Source organism: Zingiber officinale, chromosome 2B (genome assembly GCF_018446385.1).
Source record: "Zingiber officinale cultivar Zhangliang chromosome 2B, Zo_v1.1, whole genome shotgun sequence".
In the NCBI taxonomy this organism is placed as follows: Eukaryota; Viridiplantae; Streptophyta; class Magnoliopsida; order Zingiberales; family Zingiberaceae; genus Zingiber; species Zingiber officinale.
Genome location: NC_055989.1, coordinates 118,649,462 through 118,664,212, shown reverse-complemented (window position 1 = coordinate 118,664,212; position 14,751 = coordinate 118,649,462). Strand labels below are relative to the sequence as shown.

Below are 14,751 nucleotides of genomic sequence, written 5' to 3'. Positions count from 1 at the left end.
TTAATCAATGTCCTCTATCTTTTGTCTGTCCACCCATCTGCCATCAAACTACAACCATACTTTGCCCATTTTGTTTCACATGACTTAATGTAATCATTAGTCACACTATCAACAGCCTTTTTTAGAAAAGGAACCCGCACCTCATGATAACTAGGTCCTTTTAGACCTACACCATATTGGTCAACCAAGTCCAACATCCTTTTGAAGCTTGAATAGTTAATGGCATTAAAAGGAATTGCCGCATCATACATCCACTCAGTTATAGTCATACAAGTTTTTTCCCTCAATTCTTTCTTGTATGCCTCATTTATCGTAGTTTGCCTCTCTTTACCCTTTCTACTTTCAATATTTTTGTACATTAGGAGCAAAATACGTATCCATTGGACCTATTTGTCTTGGCCTTTTTTACATATTCACTGATCTAGAACTTGTACTTGTACTTGTACTTATAGGTGGTACAACTTTAGCTCCAATATCATCCATATCAATATCATCACCAATAGGGTCTACATCCTCAAAGTCTAATGTCGCAAGTTTAGAAAGATTGCCTTTCTTCGCCTTTTTCTCCATGAAATTTTTTATTTCTTCACGTACATGAGGCGAACATTTTTTGCAAGTCATAGTATTTCGAAACCCCCCAACAAGATGCTGTTTTGCACGATAGATACCTCCTTTTGTAACTTTTTGACAAAAGTTACAAATCAAATCATTTTTGTTATTCGGATAACTCTTTGAAAATAATTCCATGTCGGATCTTTTGATATATATGTTGGAGTATCACTACTACCTTCCATGATAATTAAACAAGAAAATAACCTAAAAAATTAAAAACAAAATAAAAAAATATTTTAATGAATTAATGGAATGGTAAACTACTGTACCTAGCATCAACAATAATAGAAAAGTACTGTACCACTGGTACCACTACTAGCAATAGAAAAATAGGAAAAGAAAAAGAAAAACAGGGGAAAAAAGAAAAAAAACAGGACCAACAACAAAATAAAAAACTGGAAAACAAAACAGGAAAGGGAAAAAAAAAAGAAGCTATCCAGTTTTTTACAGTAACAGCAACAGAAAACAAGAAAAAAACGGGACAGCATCACAGCAGCAGTAGTTTTGCTATCAACAGAAAGGGAAAAAAAAAGAAAACAAAGGAAGAAGATATAACAAAGAGAAGCTGCAGTTTTGCTGTCAACAGGAAGGGAAAAAAACAAGAAAACAGAGGAAGCAGATATAACAGAGAGAAGAAAAGAAGGTGATGAAAAAACGTTGAAATATCGAACACTGAAAACGACGAGAAGAAGAAGAAGAAGAAAAAAAAAAGAACTAACAAAAAAAGAAGAGAAGAAGCGAAGGAGTGAAGAAGCGAAGAAGAAGATTACAACAGACGAAGAAGAGAAGAAGAAGATGAAGTGAAGAATAGAAAAACAAAAAAAAAAGATGGAAAAAACACATACCTGGGCAACAACGGATGCGACTCAGCAGCGGCGGCGGCAGCGGAGGAAATACCTGGGCGATGGCACGACTGTTTCTTCTTCTCCTTCCGTTCTTTTCTTCTTCCCTTTTCTTCTCCATGCCCTAATTCCAAACCAAATTAGGTTTGAAATGTTTTTTTGGTTAGAAATCGTGAACCTGAAGGATCGCGCGATGCGCTTCGATCGCACGATGCGCATCGATCACGCCTTCGGTGAGGCGCAAAGGCGCCCTAGGCGCGCGCCTGACAAACAGCGCCCGCCTCGCGCGGTAGAAGGCGCTTTTCTCAGCGCCTTATGCGCCTAACGCCTCAGGCGTGCCTTGGGCGCGCCTTTAACAACCTAGACTACCATATTATTGTTTATCAAGTATTCAGAGTTAGAAAAATAATGTTCCTTCCCAGCACTGTCATAGGAAGACATGAAACAACTTGTCATTAAGAAATAACCTTAAAGTCCAACAATCCAAGCTAGCATCCTCATCAACACGCACATACATGTCTACACCAAAGGACTGTCTATTTATAGCAAAAAATATCTAGGCTATCTTGGTAGATATGGTGATTCCTTATTCAGGCATGATTCATTATGCAGAAAAAACATCCAAATGCTGCCTTCTAAGCTAAGTTAATGATGTTATTATTCTTGCATTTTCTATATCCAATGTGTTTTTGGGTGTTCATTACAACACCAAGAAAACAACTAGAAAATTACTAGAAAACTTAGACAAACAAAGAGTTAAAATCAAATTATCATTTCTCTAGCAAAGGCAGAAGAATTAGTTGAAAAACAATCCAACTAAAGCATTTTAAAATTATCTCCTAAATAACAATGACAGTGGTGAGAACTGTAATGGTTCATTTATTTAGGATCAGGAAGAAAGATCTAATGGGAAAAAATAATGTGGCCAAAGGCATAGCAACAAAATCTACTTGCACTACCAACCATAACAAGTTAAAGACATAAGAATTAAATACTCAAACTCCTTGATTAGTGAACAAATCATCATACTCTTTTAAAAACAATCAATAAAATCATCCTATTTACAAGCATTCAAATTAACCAAATCCATGTAACATGTAGACGATAATGTCTACAACTACCCCAGAGTGTAGCCGAACCTGTAACCACATGGCAGATTTGCAACATGGAGCAAGAGGTTGAATCCCGGCGAAGCCCGTGAAAATTGTCCTCCCACATAGGGACCTGCTTGGTACCTGACTTACTCCCTCCCAATGGCGTGGGGCCGTCATGGGAGGCACCAGGATGACGGATTTCACCTTTTGCAGCACGATAATGTCTACAGCTCTCTAATTCCATAACTAAAAACTTGTATGTGATTTATCTTAACTAAAAATCCTTGGTTTATCTATGTTATGTTGCACTGTTTTAAATTTAACTGATAGCGCATACTAAAACTTAGAAGTAATAACCATTTGCCAGTCTTGGCATGCAAGAAACAGTACCTTGTGATGAGGATAATCCAATACAATATGTTCTTCTAAAAACATAAGAATGTCATCATCAGCCCCACTCTGCAAAAAGAACATAAGAACACCCACAAGTCATCTTTAGTAATTATAATTAAGCATAGACGATAACATTTCATGTTAGACACGCAAGTGGCAGATCAGATTTAGAATGTTTTAGGAAGTGGCAAAGTCTTTCACATTTCACTTTAAGACCAAAAAAGAAGATGGCATTTAGTCACTCAAGAAAATATAAAACTTTAACCATAAATAGGAAACCATCATAGTAATACAAATAAAATACAAACATAATGCCTTGTGGTGACACATAAAAAGTAAAAAACATAAAAAAGCTTAACTACTGCAACAAGTTAGTGCAAACAGAGTGACAATTATACCCTTCAGATTGCACCATGGAAATGGCAGATGTATACTGAAGATAAGGTAATCTAGAAATAAAGCATTACAATATATCAATTATATAATAACAAAACTAGTAAGAACAGTGATTGACTTTGGAATGGATTGAATCCAACAAACAAAATTTAGCAACTCACAGACCACATTACAATGCATAAAAGTCTAAACGATTAGATTAAAATGGATAGTTCTTACATGTGCAACCAGACGAGCAAGCAATGGAAGGCATGGTTGACTAGATCCTGTGACATGGAATTTCTTGTAATCTTTGATAATCCGAGTAACAGTTAACCTGTGCAGATTGCTTCTCTGCTCATCTTTTAACTCAAGTAGAGATGGATGTGCAATCAAATTATGAAAATCCTCTTCAGGGACCATTGAGTTAATATCAGGGGAAGCAAATTCATCGGATTCTGGAAGATTATAAACATCATCATTAGCTGTAGCATCTGATGGTGTAGACTCTGCCAGCTGTTCTTCAACAGTTTGTTCACAAGTTAAGTTTGGTGGTGTATGGACATCTGAAGTTTGCTCCATAGCCATGGCATTGTCCTGGACTTCTGAGGCTTCTAATGATTGTATTTTTCCTGTTCTCTGAGTATCTGGTATTTCAGAAAGCTCCACCTCAGTTTTGTAAGTCAATGGCATGGAAGATTGTTCAACAATGACAGTTTCTGAAGTAGGAACAGCTTTACTAGATAGCTGAGATGGTACAGTTTGTGCATCACTGCTATTCACTGAGTTCAAAGGTGCAGAGTGTAGACTTCCAACTGGCCCTGGCCGACGTGGATCAAGACGACGAGGATCCTATAGATGAATAATAATTAGTGTATCAACTATCCAGTTTCCAGATCTTGCCTAACAACGAAACAGAAAAAGGAAAATACCATACAAAAATTAGTAGATAATTATACCCTCCTGGGATCCCTTCTAACTTCAACAGCAAGGTTAGAGACAGTAGATGTATCAGGACTGAAAATGCCAACTCCATTTGTCCCTACAGCAGTGGATGCCAATTCAGCAGGTAATGGAGTTGGTGCAGAAACAATTGCAGCGGTTGGCACAACCTGTGAAGAAATGCTGGAAGAGGGAGTCTCTTCATTTAATTGTGCATTATTGTGCCAGACTGATACCGCCATTAAGTTCTTGGGGAGATGCTTCATAGTTTCTATAACTATATCTGCCATAAGGTCAGCATGAATATTGGAAATAAGAAGCTCAAGGGATTCAGCCCCTCTTTCCCCCTCAGCCAGGAGAGCACCGATCATGGCAATCATCTTTTCAGCTGCTGATAAGTCACCATTCGCTAGAGAAGTGTTTGATGAATAATCACCATTTCCATCATCATTATCATCTGGCAAATCTGATGTCATATGTGTAGAATGTGCCATACTCAGTGGTACCTCAAATTCTATTCTCTTAGCAGGCAACTCTTCAGAAAGAGCAGCACCTGAGAGTCGTGAAATCTTGTTCCTAATCTGATTCCCCGTTTGCAGTTCTTGAATAGCTGGTGGTTCCCCCTGGTAGCACAAATAAAGAACACAATAAACCTTTCTAAGCTCAATATCAATTACGATTTAGTTGGTGAAGGGCACTATTTTCATTACCTTATTGGAACGAATTTCATGGGATACACGATATATAGTTCTTGCCATTCGTTCAACTTGACGTACAATTTGATCAATTGATTCACCCGGGATTATTGCTCGCAATGCTTTGTTTATCTTGTCTCTGGACTGAATTTAACAGAATTGATGGATTGCGGGAAAATTCAATGTATGATTGTAAAATTAAAATGTATAACAATCCGAACATCAACCGGAAAGAATCTGCTTATCCAATTTTTCATCTTTATGATAAGAAAGATTATAAATAACTTAGAACAGGATGTACCTTGACGTAAAAAGGAGGAAAAAAAATCCATTAATACACAAGGATTAAGCACAAGAACTTTACCTCAGTGAATAATGGGTGATTGCACCGTAGAAATCCTACAAAAGCAGTCCTTAGAGAGTATCGTATGCTTGAAGCATGACCTTTTTGGGATTCAAAATTAGGATTGAAAGAAATCAAAGCAGAAAGAATAACTTTGGATTGAAGAGGTCTTCTCTTTACAATTGTTGCGAGACTGTCAACCATAAAAAAAAAAAGATGTTAAAGAATAACAACATAAGTACACAATATTCCATTAGCATGCACAAACAAGAGAACTTGGGGTAAAACTACAAATACAGGAATGGGTATATCAATGCAAATGCAACTTAAAAATGCAGTTAATAAAAGTAAAGAATGGTCATTAAAACAAACAAAATGCATCAGTAAAAGTGCTACACTATTTATCTTTGTAAAGGTTATACTTGTGATGTTATGGACTTTTTTGCAAAAGTGTAAATTTAATCAACCAAACCCTATTTTCCCCATACCGATGTGTTCTCCACTTTCCCCACTCACAACACCCACGCCACTGCGAGTACGGGGTTCGCCGCTGCCAGTACAGGGTTCACCGCCGCCCTTCTTTTCTTTGTCATGATCTCCCTCGTGATACCAGACCTACCCTCTCCCGATCGTGTTTCCCTCCAATGTTCCGACAATTGCAGAGCAACAACAGCAGCGGTTGGAAAGTGCTGTGGTTGCAGTTTTGCTGTTGTTGCATGAGAAGAACGGGCTCTCTTGGTGATTCCAATGAAGGTCGGAGATAAAAGAAAAGCTCCAAACACCCATACAAGTGCAGTACAATGTGGCCTGCTATAAGTACTGGATTAATTTCTGGCATTTCTCTGGTTTTGAAGCTGTAGGAAATTGGCTGACAACAGCCTCTTTCCTGACAAAAATCATATACTTCCTTGATAAATGTACATGCAAATAATCTAAATCTCGATCTTGCATTGGAACCATTCATTGCAATGAACTCTGCAGGTATTCAGCCAGGTATAATAGATTATAAGGCCTTAATATGTGACAAGTGAAGTCGATAAGGCTCAAGATGCTCAAAATGTTTTCCAGAATGTGCTTCAACAGAACTGGAGCCCTGATGAAATGGTTTGGGCAATACTAATTGGACTTTTAAAGGGAGGGAAACCAAATTTGTGCACAGAGTTTCTCCAAATGGTATAAGCTAAGGAATTGCAAACCCATTTCATATATGTATGATAGTTTATCCAGAGAAACATTGAAACAAGCCATACTCCTAAATAGATCCAAGATGTGAGGACAAATTCCCTCTACTGTGATCTACCGTCAAATTGTGAAGCATTCACTACCTAACTGCTCGAGTAGCAGTTCACCAACTGAAGCAGTTTACAGACTCTCATTTGACTAATTCCAGACATGATTTTGTAAATTCTATGAAAGAACCATTTTTCAGTTGCAAACTTGTTGGAGATTGGAAAAACGAGCCAAAAGCCTACATGGTACAACTGCAAGAATGCTCCCATCAGAGAGCAACTGGAATATGCCAATGGGTAACAAGTACAGACGGCACTTGAGAATTCCATATCACACTAACTAGAAATACAAACGCCTTAAGGTGTGCAAGCTTGAAGCTTATAGAAGGAAAGTGTGCAGTATTCCCAAAACTAAGCTATTTAATCTTTGTATAAAAGTAAAGCCGACCCACCTAGTGGGATAAGGCTTGACTATTGTTGTTATTGTAATCTTTGTATAAAAGGAACCCATGTATATGGCATGAGTTACAAACTCGCCTCAGAAGACTGAGCATAAAGATCCACCAGGAAAAGAAGTGCAAAGTTTCCTAAGGCGAGCCGGTGTGATTTAAGTCCTCGATCGGATGGGCATTCCTCCTTGTTTCCTAAAATAATATTGTACATGATTAAACTGATGAAATAGATGTTGAAAAATTAACTGTGATTTTATTTTAGAAAGGAATCAGTTATGCTCATCTTTTTGCTTGATAGTTTTCTCTTATATTGCTTGTTCTTTTTATAGTCTAGTTAATTATCGATTCTGTTTGTTCTCTGGTAAGAGTTTCTGATTATCAAGAGATAACTATAAATTAAAAGAAAAGTATGAAACCCAAGGGTAGTCCCCATAAAATAACTTCAGATACTGTGAGAACAATGATAAATTGCATATATTAAACAAATCAAATAATAGATAAATTATAAATGAGAATTATGGATTTGCGCTCTATAAGAGCTGCAAATTCACAAGATAATGAATGCAACACTTAAATCGTGTTCTGCCTCCACGCTCTAGAAAAGAGTGTAACTAAAAAAGTTGTAGTAAATTAACAAAACAATGAATACATTACTTATATCATAGAGCTTCGATTGCGCACTCAAAAGGAGTTGCATGACTGATTATGTTGAATTATTAAATGAAATGAATTATCTATATTATAACGCATTGGTTCCACACCCAGAAAGGGCACTTGGGTCTTTTCGCATGTTTATGCTTTAGCCATTTTATATAAAATGTTTTTGTCATTATGACACACAGACTATGCCATAGCCCCCTATATTCTAACTCTGTACTAGATCGTGACACAACATTTTGTTTCTTACTCGTCCATAAGATCTTCTATTCATTTTGGAACCTGCCTAATCAACATTTGAAAAACATTCAATATAAGTGTACCCATGATTTGCATATACAATACCCCGTCTGGGTGCTTCTGGTAAGTAACACAAAATTTACTCTAACGTTACCCAATGATGAATGGTTAGAGATGGCATAAATTGACTAACAACACTAACTAAATATGCAATATTTAGACAAGTCACGATAAGGTAATTCAACTTCCCAACCAACCTTCGATATCTCTCAAGATGTTTAAATAGTTCGTAACTCATGTGAGGTACATGTTCTGAGTCATTGAGCACTACATGATTTTGTCCCCAATTTTTCTGTCTCAGTTAATGAGTCAAGGGCATATTTTCTCTGAAATAGAAATATACCTTTTTTACTCTTTGTAACTTCAACACCCCAAGAAATATTTTAGCACCCCAAGTCTTTCGTATGAAACTAAGTATGAATAAAAGATTTAAGAGATGAAATTCTCGTAGTATCACTTCCCGTGATAACAATATCATTGAAGACAAAATGGTCAGACTTGCTTTTCATTATACCAAATTTTTCAACAACTTGACTAAATTTTCCAAACCAAACACGAGGACTCTATTTCAAACTATACAACCATTTTCGAAAACAACAAAGTCGCCCCGACTTCCCCTAGCAACAAAACCAAGATCACTATGAAGAAAAATATTCTTGATATCAAGTAGATGTAAAGGCCAATGATGAGTAGCGACCATTGAAATAAATAATTGAACTTTACAATAAGAGAAAAAGTGTCAGAATAATCCACACCATAGATCTAAGCATAGCCTTTAGTGTACAGACTGACTTTTAATCTGGCAACTGACCCATCCGGATTAACTTTAACTGTGAATACTCATTTGTATCCAATAGCCCATTTCCATGAAGGTGGATCGACAAGACCAAGTGGCATTGTCATCTAAAGCATTCGTCTCCTCTATCATTGCATCTTTCCAACCAGGATGAGATATAACCTCATGGGGAATAGAGATAGAGTCAAGTGAAGCAATAAAAGAACAAGACAACGACGATAGGTCGTTACAAGAAACAAAAGAAGTAGGATAAGTACATTAGTGTTACCTTTGCGTAATGTAATAGGAAGATTATCGCTCAAGACTGGATCTGATGACGAAGTAGTAGATGCAAGACATGAATCAAGATGTTGACGCGTGAAGTAGACTTGAATAATAGGAGGCTTGACAAGAACTGGTTCCAAGACGGGTCCAAAGGATGTGATAGGATACACCAACAAATCATCATCCTCCCTTTGACGAGTCGGAATAAATGAGGATGGGAAATAAGGTGTGTCTTCCATAAAGATAACATCAATCGAGACAAGATATTTGTTAATATTGGCACAATAGCACCTATAACCTTTCTGAAGATAAGAATAACCAAGGAAGATGCACTTTGAAGACTTGGGATTTAATTTAGTGACATGTAGAGGAACATTCTGAATAAAACAAGTGCTATCAAATATCCTAGGGTTAATAAGAGACGACTTATTGGGAAAAAGAATTTTATAAGGGATCTCACCTTAAAGAACAGCAGATGGCATGCGGTTAATGAGAAAACATGTTGTAGAAACTGCATTAACCCAAAAAGCTTTGGAAACATTCATTTGAAATAAAAGGGTCCGTGCTCAAGAAGATGTCTATTTTTACATTCAGTCACATCATTTTGGGATAGAGTATCAACACCAGAGATTTCATAATGCATGTCATTCTGACCCATATAAGATTGGAATAAACTAAACGAAAATAACTCAGAACGATTTTTCATTAAATATAACCAAATTACATGAGAATAATCATTTACAAAAGTAACAAAATACCTAAATCCAAGTTTAGACAAAATAGGACAAGGATCCCAAATATTAGAATGAATTAATTCAAAAGGAATAATAGCATGTTTATTTACTCTAGGACTCAAACTAAGACGGTGATGTTTTACAAACAGACATGACTCATAATCTAATGAAGACATCTTACCATATTATGGACAAAGTCTTTTGAGCAAAGGGAGAGATGGATGTCCTAACCTATAATGAGCCTCAAAAGAAGAAGTGGCATTCAAGCAAGCTAAAGAATTTGGGAGCGATGCGTCAAGAATGTAGAGGTTTTCAGACTTATGTCCTTTATCAATAATCTTCTTCGTCAAAAAATCCTGAAATAAGGAATGATTAAGAAAAAATGAGAAGCAACAATTAAAATTATGAGTTAGTTGACTAACAAAGAGAAAATTAAAGGATAAATTTGATAAATATAAGATAGAGGAATGAGAAAGCAAAGGGGTAAAATTTATAGTTTCATACCCACGAACATAAGATAGAGACCCATCAGTTAAAATAATGGTAGAAGTGTTAGCTTTAGACTAAAAAGTAGAAAATAAACTAGAATTACCTATCATATAATCTGTGGCACCAGAATCAATGACCCATTTGAAGGATGAGGAAAGAAGGCATGTGCTTTGTTTACCTGATTCAGCAATAGCAGTGACAAAGGAGATGAAGACTTGAGTGGTTCCTAATATTTTAAAAACTTGGCAAATTCATCTGTAGAGATAAGGATCAATTTATTAGAGGCATCATTAGTGGATGCAATATGGGCCAAGTGCTTTTGCTGAATTTTATACTTAAGCTTTTTGCATTCAAACTTCGTATGATCTGGCTTAGGATAGTAGTTGCATATAATACCACCCGAATTCGACGTTCTAGTTTCAAAGTCCTATGAGCCACATCTTTTACTTCTACTATAACTAATTGATCTTCCAGGCACATAATTAGTAGTGCGACTCACAACTCACCAAAGCACCACTAAGCGAAACGGGTGCAACGGGTGCAGTACTTTCTATTTAGAAAACACGACTAAATACATCTTATAAAAAGAACTCAAAACCAAAGAGAACTTGTGACTTAGCAGACTCAAAGTCAAGAGATAGACCAACGAGGACGCTCATGATAGCCATCTTCTCTCGTTTGTGTTGTTGAACCTTCATATCAGGCTAAAGGGCAGTAGCATATTAAGCTCCTCATATGTCTTCTTGAATGCTATAAAATAATTGATCAGAGGCTATCTTGTTTTTCCACACAGTAAAATGCTTTATAAACCTGCGGGAGAGATTTCCTTTTCCAAAGTATAGAAATTCCAAGTAATCCATTAGTTCTTTAACAAATTCACAATGATTAATCAAACCAATTACCTCACTATTAATACAATTTCGAATATGAAGAAACAAGTGAGCATCCTCTCTAAGTCATCTATGCTTCGAATCATCTTGAGGAGGATCATCAGCCAAATGACCATCTTTGTCAATACTTCGGAGATAAAGACAAGCAGTCTTACTCCAATCCAAATAGTTTGAATATAAGATGTTTGACAATCACGAAATTTGTCCAGGTTCGACAGTTTGATAAAATCCTGGAGTCGCTTAAACGCCTATTCTCTCGTGGGCTTGGCGTCCTCCTACTCACACGGAGAGCATACCTATTACCGGACGATCTCCAGATCAGGTGGACTTCTGCCTAGGGTTACCCCCCTAGAACCTAAGGTTACCGCCCCTTAGGGTTTACCACCCCTACGACCTAAGGTCTCCGCCCCTTAGGGTTTTCCATTACCTAGGGTTACCACCCCTAAGGGTTTCCACCTGCCTAACCTCAGTTAGGACTTTCCTGCAAACTCATTCACACATATCAGATAACAATTAACCTTAACTTTGAATTCATTGCCATTATCAAAAGTTGAGTTCGATCGTCGAATGCTTCCCGCACCAACACTATGATTCAGCAAAGGAGCTTTGGGAGAAGTTGCTTGAGCTACACGAAGGGACGCCCGAAGCCAAGCTCGCGAGACGAGACTTACTTCGCAACCAGCTGACCAACCTATAGCTTGAAGAAGACGAGACAATTGTGCATCTTCACTCGAGAATAAGGAGTTCATCACCGGACTATCGAATCTCGGAGAAAAGGTATGTAACCGAGATTCGCTAAGGTACGCGTTAAATGCATTCCCTAGGAATACGAAATGGGCTTCACTTGTAGATGCTTTTTATATCTCTAAGGACTTAGAAACTATTACCTTAGAAGAATTATTTTCTACGTTTGAAGTGCATGAATCGAGATGTGCAGGCACAAAGGAGCCAAAGAACAACATCACCCTCAATGCAACAAGAGACGAAAATGAGTCAGAATCTTCTCTCGATGATGAGGAAATGGTAATGATGGTAACGTGCTTTAAAAAGTTGTTTAATTCAAAAAAACTAACCATCCGCAGGGTAGAAAGAAAAGGACGATCAGATGCTACCACTGTAACGAAGAAGGGCATGTCAAAGACAACTGCCCAAGCTAAGGAACAAGGACAAGGACAAAGAAAAAAAGCCTGTCCAAACAAAAAGGTTCAAGACACTAAAAGCGACGTGGGATGATACGTCGTCCGAATCGGAAATCGAGGCCTTCTCCGGACTTGCATTAATGGCAAGTCATCAAGACGAGGACTACAATTTAAGCTCGTCCGAAATGAGCATCGAGAGCATCGATGAAGAGGGAGCTACGTCGGAAGAAAGCAGTAGTTCAGGGAGAGCCACGGCTAACGAGATCGACAAGGTAAGTCAGGTACGATCTCTTCCTCCCGATAAATTATTTAAGTTTGTTAAAATATTAACTAAAGATTGCTACAAATTAAAAAAAGAGATTAAAAATTTGAAATTAATTCTAGCTAAATCTTGCCCATTAGTAGAGTTTGACAAAGTAAAATTAGAAAATGATAATTTGTAAAAAGAAATAAATAACTTAAAAAATCTTACATGCTCATCTAATACAAGTTTTAGAAAATTCAATAATCTAAATTGGTATTTTAGATATCACAAGGGACAAATTAGAAATATTTCAAAGAATTATGTCCCTAAGAAATATCTAATTAACCCAGTTGGCTGGAACCTATATTGGGTTCCGAAGTTGTGTGTAACTTGAACCTTAATTTAGATTTAGGGTTTTTAGATAGTTCTTTAAATGTTTAATTTCTTTATGAGGCTTTGTCTAGAAGTGATTGATAATCTAATAACCAAGAAGGCTTAGTGCCTCGCCACAGTCTGGAAGTCAAAATATTGAAATAAAATGTTTAATTGACTAACTGATAAAGCATTAAATTAGGATTAGTTAATGCTTTAGATTTTTTTTAAAATATTTTCTACTTGGAAATGTCCAACTTAGATTTTTTTTTTCTTAAAAATATTTTTTTGGAGAAAACTTAGAAAAAATATTTTTTAATAGTTAGTCAAAAATATTTTGCTTCTTGAATTTTTTTTTTACTTAGAAAAATTTCTCAAATTTTTTGCAAAGTTATCTAACTTAGAAATTTTTTGTTAGAAAGTCTTTTTCTCTGCTTGTAATTTCTTTTACTTAAATTTTTTTTAGAATTATTACAAATTTTTGGTGATAACAAAATAATTTTCAAATTTTTTTTCAAAGTTTTTTAGATTAGTACCCTTAGATTTTTCTTGGTACCCCATTTTTATGTGATCAAAGGGGAGAAGGAAAAAATTAAGTCTAGGGGGAGGTGGGGAGGTAGATTCAATTTTTTTATTTTTTGCACTTTATTACATAATTTATTATTTTAATTTTATGTCTTTTTACCCTATCTTAACTTGGGTTCCTCACATCAAAAAGGGAGAGATTGTTGGAACCTCAAGGATGTTTTGATGTGATCAACCAAGTTAGGTTAGAGCCTGTGGTGTTTTAACCTTGTGTCTAAGTGTGCAGGAACTTAGGAGCACAGGAAGTCGAGCAAACGACGTAGCTAGCGAGAAGGATGACATGGGAGAGAGCCGACGGGCTCAGTGCGTCCGAGGGATGAGGTGCTACGGAAGAGTACATGACCGGACGAGAAGGAAGCGCTCGGCGTTTCCGAGGGACAAGAAGCCGGAGTGGAAGGTTCCTCGAGAAAGTTGAAATTGGATTCGGGCGAGCCTTATTTGGTTGGCCGAAATCACCCAAGCGAGTGAAGCCGGAAATGATGACCCAGACCGAGGCGAGCAGCACCGGAGCAAAGGGCCTGGACCAAAAGTCAACTATGTTGACTTTAGTGGTCCGGGCGCTTGGACCCAATCCAGGCATTCGGACCAGTCCGAACACTCGGAGTGATTTCGGGCGCCTGGAACCTGATTTTGATCGGATCACGTTTGACCATAATTCGTTACGAAGGGGATAAAACTTTATCCCCCTTATAGGTGCCTGGAATCCTCCAAGTGCCCTGACCAAGACTATAAATACAGCCTTGGTCCAGAAGCTTTTCAATTCAATAAGAAATTGTAACAATACTTGTACGCTTCTATTGTTTTGTTTAGCTTCATTTTTTCTGTGCTTACACTGCTGTAAAAGAGGCTTCTCTGTCTGAAGGAGAATTTAGGGCGATCATCTTCCTTGGATTAACAACCTCCCTGATTGTAACCAAGTCAAATCCTGTGAACCTCATCTTTATATTTCTTTCTTTATTTAATTTATGCAAGTGTTCTTTTAAAGTCTGAGAAGGGTATTTTTATATTATGCAGGGCTATTCAAACCCTCCGATAGCCAGCTACCAACGGTCTCCAATAGAATATCCTCAATTGGATTCGTTCGACTAGTTTTCACAATAGATGGTAACGGTAAGTCTTAGCTGTTCCCTCTTCATATCCCCGAGCGTTGTTAATCCTGCCCTTTCTATAGACCTATGTCATAGGGCTGATCATCTCTCAGTTTATGTCCAGTCTTCATCAAGAAAATGAATCTCCGAGGGCTCAAATTCAGGAACTAGCGTCCCCTGCTACTACAGGTCAGATTTTTTTATCTAACAACCCTA

At 37.1% G+C, this 14,751-nt stretch overlaps 1 protein-coding gene across 5 annotated transcripts in view; it reads right to left on the bottom strand.

Moving 5' to 3' along the window:
* The window catches only part of LOC122046924 (symplekin-like), a 42,949-nt gene extending 37,498 nt beyond the window's left edge, over positions 1–5,451 (bottom strand). For all 5 annotated transcript variants that reach the window (XR_006130424.1, XR_006130425.1, XR_006130426.1 and 2 more), the window contains exons 1-5: positions 5,318–5,451; positions 4,969–5,097; positions 4,276–4,881; positions 3,557–4,168; positions 2,939–3,007 (exon numbers count right to left, since the gene is read on the bottom strand). Coding sequence is in view for 1 of the 5 variants with exons in the window: in XM_042607884.1 (XP_042463818.1) it covers positions 2,939–3,007; positions 3,557–4,168; positions 4,276–4,881; positions 4,969–5,016 (1,335 nt within the window). In the remaining 4 variants the exon portion in view is untranslated. The remainder of the gene's footprint in view (positions 1–2,938; positions 3,008–3,556; positions 4,169–4,275; positions 4,882–4,968; positions 5,098–5,317) is intronic.
* Positions 5,452–14,751: the final 9,300 nt, after the last annotated feature.